The sequence below is a fragment of the Gastrolobium bilobum genome, unplaced genomic scaffold, assembly GCF_033153095.1.
Source record: "Gastrolobium bilobum isolate Gb01-03AN ecotype WA unplaced genomic scaffold, APGP_CSIRO_Gbil_v1 utg4294, whole genome shotgun sequence".
In the NCBI taxonomy this organism is placed as follows: Eukaryota; Viridiplantae; Streptophyta; class Magnoliopsida; order Fabales; family Fabaceae; genus Gastrolobium; species Gastrolobium bilobum.
The window spans coordinates 238,731-253,802 of NW_026897253.1; the positions used below are offsets into that span (position 1 = coordinate 238,731).

At 33.0% G+C, this 15,072-nt stretch overlaps 1 protein-coding gene across 1 annotated transcript; it reads left to right on the forward strand.

The window, feature by feature from the left end:
- The first annotated feature begins 368 nt into the window (after window positions 1-368).
- On the forward strand, window positions 369-4,464 carry LOC133305277 (homeobox protein knotted-1-like 10). Its single transcript, XM_061505449.1, has 5 exons — window positions 369-584; window positions 778-888; window positions 1,042-1,174; window positions 3,115-3,365; window positions 4,297-4,464. The coding sequence occupies exons 1-5, from the start codon at window positions 369-371 to the stop codon at window positions 4,462-4,464; spliced, it is 879 nt and encodes a 292-aa protein (XP_061361433.1).
- Window positions 4,465-15,072: the final 10,608 nt, after the last annotated feature.

Here is a 15,072-nt window from a genome sequence, read left to right on the forward strand (position 1 = left end):
AAATAAGGTCTGGCCTTTTTGCAGGTGCCGTAATAACCCTACCTTTTCCTCCTTTTACTCATCAAACCATCTCCCTCATTTCCTCACTCTCTCTTTTAGTATCAAGATACAAAACACACACGCACAATCACTGTATCAAAACACACGCTTCAAAAACTCCTTTCTCGTAAGAACAATTTTTTATATTTATATTGCCTTTAGATTCTTCAAAGTTTTTTAAACAAATTATGCTGTCAATAGTCTCAAAAGAAGCCTTCATACGTTGCACTGTATATTAGATCCTTTTTTTGTTGATGTTCCTCAAGTTTTTTAATTAGATCCTTATAGATCATTGACTCAGAAAAAATTTCAGACCAGTCCAGCAAGTGATGGAAGATATTTACAAGTTGAACTCTCTTCTATCTTCTCCTGATGATGTTGTTAACGTTTCTGCTACTACTCCTGTGGCTAATAACTACCTTCAGCTGAAAGAGCCCGAACCGAATGTAACCGGGTCAGATATGTCGGATCGGCTTATCAAGACCCAGATCGCCACTCATCCACTTTATCCAAATCTACTATCTGCTTACATAGAATGCCACAAGGTTATACCCTACTTAACGCAGTGCCATCAATTCATATTACTTATTATACTCCTAGCTAGTTGATCTCTTTTTACTCTATCCATATACATGAAGTTTATGTGTTTCTAATAGAGTACTAAGAAAAGAAGCAAATAAATCATTTCTTTAAATATGAATACTTAATGGAAGTACCATGTATTGTATATATCCGAAGGTTGGAGCACCACCAGAACTGGCGTCTTTTCTTGAAGAAATAGGCTGTGAAACCCACCCCACGGATGCTCTTCGTGATTTAGGAGATGATCCTGAGCTTGACGAGTTCATGGTATATATAAGTTTTTTTTCTTTCTCAAACCCATTTTTTCTTTCTTTCTTATGTAGTCATATCTTTGCTTAAATTTAATCGAATTGATAGACTTGTGTGTATATAGTTTGTGAATGAAGATTTGAATTGTTTTTGCTGTAACACATGAATTAGGAATCATACTGCCAAGTTCTTCATAGATACAAAGAGGAGTTGTCCAAGCCCTTCAACGAAGCAACCTTGTTTTTGTGCAATATCGAAACACAACTCAACAACCTTTGTAGCGGAACACTAAGAGTGTCATCGGGTAAAAACTTGATTTTACAATTCAGCATTCTTGTTTATTCCTATTATGTAAACTGCAAAGCTTGACTCATTGTGTAAAAAAAATGGTTTTGGAATGTGTAAAAAACTGGATATGGACCTGTTCCTCTCTTTCTTTATTATTATTATTGTATTGATATTTTGTTTTTTTTGGTGAGTAATATTTTGTTTTTAGTTGAATATGAATGGTCCTCTTCGATCTGTACGTACAAGATGGACACGATTTTGTATTGCTTAATTAAATCTTTACTTCGAGGCCCACGTCACGACCATCTGACTGTGCTTGATTGAACGTTCCAAAAATAAATAATTTATGAGATTGTTGTTTCGTAAATCTTTTTTTTCCTTTTTTTCCTTTTTGCCTTTTATTGGTTATGTGTGGTGTGTCTCCACACACATGCAACTGCACATTATAAAAAAAAAAAAAAATAGTGAGGTACTTGTTTAGGAAATGATGAAATATTCGTATTCTTTAATTAATAAAATTTAGAATTTTTTGGTAGAATCTAACGTGTCTTAGCAGTTGTCTATTGTTTGAGTTTCAGTCTCTAGCTAGCTTTTGTTGACACCTTGGATTCAGTAAACACTATATATAGATAATTCAATGTCTCAAAACATATATATGTCCCAGTGGTTTCAAAATGCCATCTTTATGTGATTATGTTAGTGACCCTAGTATTGAGTGCATATATATATTTAAGCATTAGATCAGGAAGTATTGTATAATTTATTGTTATTTTGTTACTTGTAAACTGTAATGATGATGCAATTGTATAGATTTGAACTAGATATCTATATGGATAAGCTAATATGCTGCAAATCAGAGTTAAATTTTGTTAGTAAGTAGTTTTCAACATTAGATCAGGAATTTCTAATTGCTCTAAATACACCCTTTCCCAGTTGTTATCAATTATCATTTATCTCAGCTACATATTTGATATATAAACCATTTAATGGTCAAAGCTACGTCCTAGGTTAAAGTCATGTAGTAGTACAATAACATGCTAATTACAGATATTGAGGTGATATAATAGTTCTCTATATATAGTTTCATTTCCATGTCGAAGCTGCATTATCTTTTCAATTTTAATATTGAATTTCCGTAGAATAGAAGTTGATTTATTGGTTTCTGGCCGGAGTCATGACTTAAAGTAATGAAATGGAAGAGTTTATGCTTCATGTTGATGGTGACAATATTTTGTCATACTTGTGCCTTCTTGAAAATATAAAGTGATGTTTATTACATCTTGTTTCTATATGGAGAAGTAGTATATATTTATGAAAGAGGCAATCAGCATTTTGCTTTTCGTACGTGAAAGTGAAAAAGAGTCATGTTGGATCTTTGCTATAAATGATAAGAGTCAGTCCCAAGTAGAAAATATTGGAGTGGGGGACCATTTTAATCTAATACATAAAGAAATGAAAAAAATAAAATAAAAATGCAAGGCTTCCTAACTTTGGCTTATAATAATTGGTGTATAATTTCCTCTACTACCACTCAATGATTGTAGCTAAATTTTAGACAGTGCAAGCTTTGGCTTTTCACCAACAATGTTCTTCCCCTCTCCCACTGCCCCTCCTATTTGTGGCAATGCAAAATTTACCATTATGAACATACTATAACTTTCCACCCAATTAATTAATTAGCCCCCAGAAAACTAAATAATCTACGCATATATTGCTTTTGACAAATGCTGAAATTAATCGCGAGTTAGTCCCTTGTTTTTTCATTTTATCCTTTTGTTCTGTGCTCACATTCAAGAAAAAGTGAGAAAGTAATTCTAATTGACATGCAGTTTTGTTCAAGCATTCATTATCTGTTCAAAATTTAAATCGTTTGTGTCTTGGAATGTTGAGAGCCCTTGTAGTATTTTTTTTGTTGGAAGCATTTTTGATTCCCTTGTTGTTTTGCATTCTTGTCAGATGAGGCAGCTGGGACTTCAGAGGATGAATTAAATTGTGAGAAGGTGGAAGCAGTTGAAGGTTATGAATCTTCTGGCACGCGTCCATGTGATCAAGAGCTTAAAGAAATGCTCCTTCGTAAGTATAGTGGTTATCTTAGCAGCTTGAGAAAGGAGTTTCTAAAGAAAAGGAAAAAGGGTAAGCTCCCAAAGGATGCAAGGATGGCACTTATGGACTGGTGGAACACCCACTATAGGTGGCCTTACCCTACGGTAATTGAAATTTATATCATAACTTACGTTAATATAGCATTTTTTTATTTTGGATATATGCATTGGTTCATCGATTACCGGATCAATCCGATTCGAGCACTGTAGGATCCATAGGGACGATTCTCCCAACATCATTTTCTCAATTCATATGGACTCAAAATCGAGATCTTTGGTTAAAGGGATTAAGCTCCTTACCACTCGAACTAATGATTGTTGGTAAATGATTACATTAAAGGTTTTATAAAAATTACGTTAATATAGAGACTCGTTTTCCGTGTCTATTTTTTTTTTTTTGCTTCATAAATTGCAGGCCATGCAAAATGTTGTATCTGCAAGGAACTTTCCCTTTTTCCTGTTGCAGGACAAACCAAAACCCCTTGCATTAATATAGCATTTGTATGTGGTCTGATTTAAATATGCCAAAACCATGCTGCTAGAGTCCTGAAAAATTAAAAATTGATGATTTTGGTCACCTTAGATTTGTATATCATAGTGATAGTGATTTTCCTATTATTTAGGTTTAAGATAATCAATGACTAGAGTATATAGTTGCAGAAAATGAGGATGAAATGATGTGTTTTGGGGAAAGAAGCATATGATAGAGGCTTGTGCAGTACTTTATACTTTGCTCATCTGAACCATTTCGTTTTGTTTAGCTCAAGCCAATTTATTAACCAAGAATGGTTCTATTTTGAGTGAGTGGATCTTCTCATGTGAAAAAAGTGGTCATGTGGTCATATTATTTGATCACAATTACTTATTGATGATGAGATAAGAGAGAGAAAAGTGTATAATCTTTAAATGAGTGGTTATGATCAAATAATATGACTATATGATCACTTTTTCATATAAGAGCCACTTCCATTTTGAGTTTGAGTAAACAATGACAAATTTAAACAACAAAAGCCTTGAAACTATAATCTATTGTCAGGAAGAGGAGAAATTCAAACTATCAGAAATGACTGGACTTGATCAAAAGCAGATCAATAATTGGTTCATCAATCAGAGGAAACGGCATTGGAAACCGTTTGAAGATAAACGATTTGCCATTGTGGAGGGTTTAAGTGGCGGCAGCGACATAGGAGGACCTATGTATTAATTCTGCTAGAGTGATGATGTATAGTACGTTATATTCACGAGATGTTAATTTTTGGAACCTACACCTATATGCTATGTAGGTCACTTAGCGTATATTATTAAATGTAAAAATTGTATAGCTAATACAGAAGTGATCTGTGTCATCTATCAATGTTCTTGAATCTCGTTATTTTATGACAAATAACATGAGTGAGAGAGAGAGAGAGAGATGTATTTAACGTCAGGAATTGCAAATTTGATCTTGCATATTTTGATATGTGAAATTGATTTTGATTAAAAATAGGTTTAGCTTGAAGGTTATTTTTATGTGAATAGTAAATACCCTTTTCGGTCTTCAGTAAATTTTACGATGTCCGCTTTAGTCCATAGTAAATAAAAAGGTTATTCGTGGTCTTTAAGAAATTTAAAGTGGACTTATTTTAGTCTTTTTGAGGGATTAATATGGGTCTTTTTTGAATTTATGGAGAACCACAATTTCAACTAAATGCGTCCATTTTGAATTTCTTAAGAATCACAAATAATTTTTTTATTTGTTAGGGACTAAAGCGAGTATCGTAAAATTTGATGAAGACCAAAAAAAATATTTACTCGTATCTTTATTTGAAAAGTAATTTTGACATAACTAATGTTGTTTGCATAATTTTGATCAATTTTGTCTCTGTGGGTTCCTTTTTCCTTTTTTAAAATTGAATTGAGTTGAGATCTTAGTTGGATATTTGGGTCTCCTTCCCATGGTACTATTTTTTAGATAGCTGTGGCTACAAATTAAAGGCGTACGTGGGGGAATGATTTACTCGTAAAATCTTTCTGACATTCGAGAAAGATGTAAATATTGGAGTAAAAGTTGTGTATATGGACAATGTGTGCTGTTCTTTGTATAGTGTTAATTTGGGATAGTTCTATTTAAATTGTGTGAAATATCTTATAGCAAGATGTGGGAATATGTTACTAGAGAGATGTGGGACATGAACTTGGAGATATAAGATTTTGACGTACGGGAGTTGAGATTCTCGTAATTCAGGTGAATCTAGATTCTTATATAGTTACTGGATATTAAGCCCAAGTTTGTGTTATATTTTACAAGATTAAAAGTATTTTTAGATGTCTTGTTTTACTTATGAACAATTTTTAGATTATAAAATATTTACAATATTTTGATTATAATTTATCTATATTAAAAATATAATTATATTATATTAAATATAAAATGCATATTTATAAATATAATTTTTAAAATAGATATTGGAAAGATAACTTAATTGTCATATGAAAAATCTCCACCATTAACTGCACAATTTTAATAACAAACCTTATAGAATAGAAAAGAGAAAAATAATTATTTGAATCGCTGGTCAATTTATTTATGAATTATTGAAATTTTCCAAATAATATGATCATATTAAAAAGAGATATAGAATTCATTCCCATGATTGACGCATATAAAGGAACACGAATAAAATAAAAGAGTGCAATACAAGTGGTTAAATTTTGGGTGTTTAATTTTAATAATCAATGCAAAGGATTACAAATTTTGTGATAACTGTCATTTAATAAAATGAAAAATCTATTGCAATACATTCTGTGTTGCATCGCATTCATACAGAGAAAAGAAAATGACACCAGTTAGCGGATTAGAGCTGAGCAGGTGAAAGGTGAGAATATATGTTCGATCTTTCTCAAAATTATATTTGAGAGTGATTGAGAACATATGTTCGATCTTTCTCAAAACTATATTTGAGAGTGGTTTAAAGTCTTAATTTTAGACTCACTCCAAAAATTATTTTTCGTGAAGGATACTTGTGATTTATTAAAAAAAATGACGAGAAAAAGAGGCCATCTGATTGTGTTCTGCTTTGTTCTTGAAATTATTTTATAGAGTGCTAATGAAATAAGAGTTTCCTTTTTTGAAAGCAAAAAGTTAAAATATAAAACAGAAATAATTAAAACATGTTCTTTAAATTTGATTTTAAAAATTAAAAAGTAGATATAATTTTTAAAATTATTTTTATAATAAATATATTATCAAATAGATTTTTAAAAAAAAAATAAAAATAAAAATTATTTTTAAAAACAGAATTTAAACAAAATTAAAGGCTATATTATTTTTTCTCTTTTCGAAACAAATGTGTAATATGATTTAACAGGCTATGTTGTATCGACACCGACACAAGACATGACATGATTCTCCGACACATTAATTCTAAAAAATATTAGATTTAAATACATTATAACACGTTTTGATATTAAATAATATTTTTAATATATATAATATATTTTACATTTAATACATATTATAGCCCATAATAAGTCATATAATCCAATCAAATATTCAAATTTCATAACATAAATATAAAGCAAAAATAAGACACTAGAATTGGTCTAGTAGTGAGAGATTTGGATAGATTGTATTAGGTTATGTGTTCAATCCCCATCAATGTATAAAAAAAAATATAAAGCAAAAGTAATAGAATATCTATAGAGTGTAGAGTGTAGACTACTCACAAGTTCAATTATTTTCATCTCATCCATCGTGAAGAATCGTGGACTCTCTTTGGCTCATCAAGTTGTCAACATTAACTCTAGGTTGATCATCTCAAGCCCAGAACAATAAAAACACTATCAACCACAATGAACTATCATAGCAGCCTTATAAAACCTCACATACACCAAAATTATAAGCAATATGTAGGCAATTTGCGAACTAACACAAATTAAGATAAATGAAATCTTCACGGAAAAAGTAATACCTACAACTAGTAAGACCACAAAATATAATAGTATGCTCAATAGGCAAGACGGAAAATAAGAAATGAAAATTGAGTGGAATGGAAGATTTTAATTTTCGCTTGGTTGTTGCTTGTTAGGCGGTGGAAATGGTTGAACAATTGAAAATTTACTTTCAGATCCATTTTTTAATATTAATGAGAAACTAAGATTTTGAGGTTAGAGTGAAAATGTGTTGCACTCCATTTTTCAACACCCCACAATTTAATTGATACAAGCAAAAAAAAATCTTTATTTTTCCCCAAAACTTTTCACTACCTATTTTCTACCTACCTATTTTTAGCTGATCCAAGCATGCCCTAAGGCAAGGATATCAATTCCTTCGTAGGTACAAATATATGAATTCCAAAAGAAAAAATTTCAACTTATAAATAATAATATTCACAAAACCCCACATTGTTCAAGGCCTTATTTATGAATTCCCCAACATAGCCCTCGTTACCCACTTCAAATAGAAGTAAAAAAGGGATGAGAGAGAGAGAGAGATTAGATCAGATGAGAGAGAAAAATAGATCATAACACTTACTAGTTACCAGTAGGAACCGACAACAGAGCAACGGTAGACAACAACGATGGCAGACGGCTGAAAAGGCAAAGCGAAGGAGGAAGAAAGAGAGCAGTGTCGGGAACGCAATGGGTATGGTGAAGGATTTTTTAAAGGCTTTATTAAATATTTTTTATTTTTTAAAACTATAATTTATTTATATATTTAAACTTTTAAATTAAATTTTTTACGAAAATGTCATTTGACTGTGTCAGAATGGTCAACTGTCCCAAAAAATTGATCGCGCATGAAAATCTATCAGTGTCAGACATGTATTTTTGAGGAAAATTGATGTGTCGTGCTTCCAGTTCCAGATAACAAGTAATGAAATTTTGAAATTTTACATTCTCTTTTTAAATGTTTTTTTTAATGTTTATACTATTTTATAAATAAACTAAACTGCAATTTTTTCATTGTATTGTCCCTTATTATTTTTATTGTATTATCCCTTTTTTTTTTATAAAATTAAACAAACCATTAACAAAATACAAAGTGCCCGAAAGAAAGACTTAAAAAACTGAATGGTGGAGAAGTACTTGGTTTTTAAAAGTAATTAGTCAAACTAGTTCGTGAAAGATACATTTTTGGTTATATTAGAGGGAAAGACAAGTTTCAGTTGATTTGTTCTCTCACGCGGCAGAAACAATAAATGTGATTTTTTTTTTTTTGTTAAAAAAGGGACATGCGAGATTTTCGAGAGGTGTACAAGAGATATGTTTTTCCCCTGTTGACCGACGAAATACGAAATGCACATTTAGGAACCTTAGACATAATTTATTTCATTCAGAATATAATATAGGGATATGCTTTTCTCCAAATTAGATCGTGAATGATAGAAACTCTGGGATCTATAAGCTCACTATGTTTTCTTTAGAGATGGAGTCACTGTATAGGTGATACCTCTAGCGAAGGTAAAGACCAGGCTAAAAATATCGTTCCAAGTATTAAGCAAGCTAATAACAATGGAAGATTCGGTGTGTGTACATGATGTTCTTTCTTTGTGTGTCAAGGGGGCTATTTATAGGGGAAGGTGCTATGAACCTTCTGAGGGTTGGTGAGGAGAGGGTCAACTTTCCTTGGGATATGCCAGGAGTGGCAGACGATAGACGGTGCTGGGCGTGGCAGGCGCTGCTATGATAGCAGTGGCGCCCCCCAGCAGTGTCAGTGTGTAACAAAAGATAGTTTCCTCTTGTGACAACTGGGGCGATCATCTTTGGGGTTGGAGTCCCAAGATAGAACATTTTCGTGTTTCCCCTAGGGAGTGTCGTCGCTTTGGGGGTTGGAGAGCTGACGGTTGGTAGAGCTGACGTGTTCTTGGGCCTATCCAGAAGAGAAACTATGCCACAGTTGTCTAAATGTGACTTTTGCCCGTCAAATTACTTCCTAAATGCATATGTTGTCAGTTAATTTAATTCTTCATGTCCTTGACATGGAGCATCAATTAATTTGACTAAAAATTAAACATTCAACCACCTCGAGCATATATTTCATCATTTAGTTTTTTTTTTTTGGTTATATAATTGGTTTCAAGAAGGGAGCGAACCGAAACAGTGGTAAAATTATTTTTTCATGACTGAAAGGTCATGAGTTTGAATCCAGGAAACAGTCTTTTTTTAATCCAAGAGTGATTTTTTTTTTTATATAACTGGCTTCAAGCCAGTTCATACAGAACCAAAAAAAAAATCTTAAAACAAAGTTAAACTATATGAGATCTAGGTATAGATGTAAGATCATCAAGAAATAAAAACTAAGATCTGGAGAGAAGATCATCCTCCTGGACAGTTTGTGTTGGCAAATAATTGGCCATTCAATTTGCACAAGTGTTGGCTTTTCTATGACTTTTCTATAAGTATGTTGCAAGTGAATGTGCCAAGGTTTAGCTAGTTAAGTCCGAATTCAAATTATAATATGCGACTCTGAGGCAGTATTATCCTCAGTTAATTTAGTTATTAATATACGAATAGTATATGTTTTAGGGACTAATTTGACTAATTGATTTTTCGCCTCAGATTAATTTAATTTTTTCATACGAGATTGACAATCAATTATACATATAATCGTGGCAGGAAGGAATCTATTTTAAAGGCCATTTGTTCTATACCTTTTTTGGGGTATATTAAGGAGTCGATGTGCTTCCAAGTTCACTAAAAAAATATTGGAACTCCAATTTTGCACCCTTCATTCATTTACATACTCTAAAATCTTGAAAAATATGTATATTTCCACCTAAAAAGTAAAAAACTATCAGACATTTGTAATTACTTAATCTCTGGGACTGGAAACAGGGGAGATAACGTAACTGAATTTAAATTTAAACCCTTGCAACATAGTAGAACTTCAAGCACGCAAAAGAAAACCTTTGTACTAGTAAGTATTAAAAGCAGTGTTATAAGAACCGGAAACCGGTCACGTGACCGGTCCGGGTAGACTAATGGATCGGATATGTAAACGAACCGGTGTGACCCGGTATGAACCGGTGAAAACCGGCCGGTTTTACGAAAATCGGTGACTCGCCGGGTCAAAAATAGACAACAGAAGGGAAGGGAAAATGTCAGAGAAAATGGAACTTCGGCCACCGAGGATGGTGTTGGCCGGCAATGGAGTCCACCATGAAAGGCCACATTGCAGTACAGATGTCTAGCTAGATCTCCTGCTCTATGCGAAGGCGAGCATTGCAGCGACCAGGAAGGTGAGGGAGTTTAACAATGGTGAAGAAGGAGTTTAACGATGGTGAAAGAGAAGGAGTTTAACTATGGTGAAGAAAAAGAGGAGAAGATAAAACAAACATAACGTGAAAAGAAGGAAGCGTGTGAGATGTGAAATGTGTTTGTATGCATTTATTATTGTCTTGGAAAGTGAAGTACACAGAGATGCATTTATTATCTTGTCTTGGATGAATAGTTTGTTAAGTGATACTTGTCAGATTGCATTTGAATTTTGAAGCGTGATATTTTTTAATACGAAACATTGATATTTATTATTAATAAAGTTAAAATATTTTTAACTGGTATTATTTTTTATTAGTATTTAAATATATTCATAATTTTTTTAATATAAATTATAAATTTACATATACTCATCGGGTCATGCGGTTCAATCCGTAACTCACCGGTTGAACCATTGACCCAGTGACCCGGTACCTCGACCGGGTCAACGACCGGTCCGGTTTTAATAAGATTCATTAAAAGTGTTTAGAGCATGGAAATAATATCATCAAGAACTCTTTAAACAGCACAAACGAACTACACAACCATAGGACTAGGGCATTGTAGATTCTACTAATTTAATACCCTCGACTAGTTACAAGTAGGGGGTGTAAATGGGCCAGGCTGGCCCAGCCCAACCTACGGCCCGGCCTACATTAAGCCCAGCTCAGGTCCGGCCTTTCAGAAAAGTAGAGTAGGCTTAGGCTTATAAAAAAGCTTTTTTAATAAATAGGCCATAGACCAATTTTGTCAAGCCCGGCCTACAGCCTTGTAGGCTGGCCTATTTAATTTATTAAAATAAAATAATAATAAAATATATATTTTATGTGACAAAGACACAAAGTACCAAATACCAATATCTCTTACTTTTTGTGCTATTTTATTTTATGAAAGGAAAACTTGTATAATGTCTCCAAATTTTACATGTTGTTGCAGCTTAATACCATGGAGCAATGGGTACCTTGCTGGATTATGATGTTACTGATGAAGATCTTTCAATAATACTCTTCTTTCCCTTGTCTTGATGGTGGTTTAAAGATTTTTAGATGAATGACATTCTCTTGTAGACTTTATTTCAGCATCCAGTAATTGTATTTTTCTTATTTTTCCCATTTCTTTGACTCTATTCCTCTATGATATACATTCTAGAACTGAGGTATTATGTTGACTCTTTCTTGTTTGTCATTTTTTTCTTATGAGAAGTACTAGTGCATTCATCAATGGAACTTTCTTTGCTCTATACAATTTTTTTTTTTTGCTTAGTATATATAGTGGGAGGCCTACAAGGCCTGTAGGCCATGTAAGGCTTTCTTATTTTTGATAATGGGCCAGGCTTGGCCTACAAATAAAGCCTTTAATAGGCCAGATAGGCTGAGTTTTTTTTGACGTAGGCTTGAGCCAGGATGGCCAAAGCCCAGCCCAGCCCAGCCCATTTACACCCCTAGACTTACAAGGTAGTTGTTGAGATATATAGTCTACATTGGTTATATGAGCAACTAATGTGAAATTTATAAGATCTTGGACACTTCCTCTCACCCCCTTTGAGCTAGCTTTTGAAGTGATATATCCCAAGATTATTTACCTGGTATCAGAGCTTCAATGACCATAAAGTCACAAACTTTAAGTGAAATTAAATAAAAAAGCACAAGATATTTTTCAGCTACTACTTCAATTTTCCTCACATTGGCATTGGCATCTTAAGAAGATGTTCGACAATAATGATCGGATGCAGTGAGAAGAAGATATGCTTCCTCTTCCTTTCTTCTCAGGTCAAATTTCAAAATGATATCTCAAAAAGTCACCCACATAAATTGTTAAGCACAGTTAAAAAATAAATAAGAAGACAAAACGGTATCCAATACAAGCAAAAGTAGTATTGATTTGAATCATTTGATGAAAAAAATTCTTACATACTCCCGGATTAAGAAAACTTCTCACTCCACTAACTTTTGGTGGGGTTGCATAAAATAAGTGGTGGAGTTAATTTTCCTTACTGGACGTAAGGAGTTTCTTTGATTAGATAGGCAGTGTCGTCAAATATCTAGGCGAAAATAATGGAAGATCTAATCTTGAGTTATTGACATTTAATAGAGTTTTAAAGTGAATAATTAGAAGCCATTAGGATTGCTCTCTTCGTGAAGAATTTGAATAGTTTATATTAAGATACGTGTTCAATTCTCACTTTATTCAAATAAATAAATAAATGAATAATTAGTCAAAGGGTAGCCAGGGAAGCTATGTAATATTCAAATTATGGCAAATTAGTTTTAAAGTTATATGGGATTAATGTTGCTAATTCGTAGGAGATAATTTTATTTTCTATATACACATAAAAGTGTGTAGGTTCCATGTGGGGCATGTGAATAAAAGAGAGAAAAAATATGAGCCCCACACTTTTATATATGCATAGGAGATAAAATTATCTCCTACAATATGAGAAACACTAATTTCTATATATATAGAGTTTAATGTCTCTCCAGTCAACGGATACAAATTATTTTCAATAAGCCCAAAATAAAAAATATTTTTATAATTCTAATTTATTTTAGGTTTATATTAGACTTTATAATTATAAAAAAAATTATCTTTCAACCCCAAAATGATGTTGGTTTGGACTCAATGGGCTCATGTTTTATTTCTCTCTCTCTCCTTTTTTCATGGGCCCACGCACTATTATGTATGTGTAGGAGATAAAATTATCTCCTACAACATAGAAACATTAGTCCCCTATATATATATATATATATATATATATATATATATATATATATGAGAAAAATATTTTTCAAGTTACTTGAGATATATTTATCTCTGGTTAGCCCAAAACTATGTCATTTTATTTATTTATTTTCTTATATTAATTGATTCACCTTTGAATGGTTACGGTTCCCATTCTCTCTCTCCTATTTATTTCCTTATATTTCTCAAGTTACTTGAGATATATTAGTCCATCTTTGTACAGTTATGATTTAGTAGCAGGAGATAAAATTATCTCAAACAACTTGAGAAACGATAAGCCATATATATATATATATATATATATATATACATAACTTGAAAAAGGGTATTCTAATATATTATAGAATTGTAAATAATCTGTACAAAGGGTTCTCTATTTATAGAGAATATTTGACCTACTTTTAACCTAATGGGCTTGGCCCAATACAACAAAGGGTTTGACCCAATACAACAATAAATGACTAAATAAAAACTAAATAATAACTAAATCAATATTATTTACAACACTCCCCCTCAAGCTGAGGAATAGATATTTATCATTCCCAGCTTGCTAGTAAGTTCTTGAAATCTGTCTGAAGGAAGCCCCTTTGTTAATAGATCAGCCAATTGACGCCCAGTGGGAATGTATGGAGTGGTAATCAACCCGCTATCAAGTTTCTCTTTGATGAAATGGCGGTCAACCTCAATATGTTTAGTCCGATCATGTTGAACTGGATTATGAGCTATACAAATAGCGGACTTATTATCACATAGCAGCTTCATAGGTCCCTCACATTTTATTTTGAGATCATCAAGAACAATTTTCAACCACAGTAACTCACAAATGCCTTGAGCCATAGCTCGAAATTCAGCTTCTGCACTTGATCTGACAACCACATCTTGTTTCTTACTTCTCCATGTCACCAAGTTACCGCAAAGAAACATGCAATAACCAGTGGTAGAATGACGGTCAGTCACGGATCCAGCATAATCAGCATCTGTGTAGACTTCTAAAGATAGATTGCCATCACGTCGGAATAACAATCCTTTACCAGGAGTACCTTTAAGATACTGAAGAATTCTCTCTACTGCCTGCATGTGTTTTTCTTTTGGATCGTGCATAAGCTGACTGACAACACTAACAGCATAAGCTAGGTTTGGTCTAGTATGGGCCAGATATATCAATTTCCCAACTAGCCGTTGATATTTTCCTTTATCAACTAGAGGACTCTCTTCTTCATAGCCCATCTTGTGATTCTGCTCAATAGGAGTATTAGAGGGTTTACACCCGAGCTTTCCTGCTTCTTTGAGAAGATCAAGAACATATTTCCTCTGGCTGATAAAAATTCCTTTGCTTGAATGAACTACTTCTATCCCTAGGAAATATCTCAGTTTCCCAAGGTCTTTGATTTCAAACTCAGAGGCAAGCCGTGTTTGCAGAATCTGTCTCTCCACAAAATCATCACCTGTGATAATAATATCATCAACACATACAAGGAGCACAGTAAGCTTCCCATTTTGGGAGTGCTTGAAGAAAAGAGTGTGATCTCCTTGGCTCTGTCTGTATCCTAAGGTCATCATAACCTTAGTAAATCTTCCAAACCAAGCACGAGGTGACTGCTCAATCCATACAAGGCCTTTTTTAATCTACAAACTTTATTTTCCCCCTTCACAGAATCAAAACCAGGCGGGATTTCCATGTAGACTTCTTCTTCTAACTCACCATTAAGGAAAGCATTTTTCACATCAAATTGATTTATATCCCAATTGTAATGGGCAGCAAGGGATAACAAGATTCTCACTGTATTCATCTTTGCAACTGGAGCAAAGGTTTCTTCATAATCAATGCCATAGGTTT

Coding starts and splice junctions, on each gene's coding strand:
- LOC133305277 (XM_061505449.1), top strand. CDS start 369: ATGGAAGATATTTACAAGTTGAACTCTCTTCTATCTTCTCCTGATGAT. Junction 585..777: donor CTTACATAGAATGCCACAAG/GTTATACCCTAC, acceptor ATATATCCGAAG/GTTGGAGCACCACCAGAACT. Junction 1,175..3,114: donor AACACTAAGAGTGTCATCGG/GTAAAAACTTGA, acceptor CATTCTTGTCAG/ATGAGGCAGCTGGGACTTCA.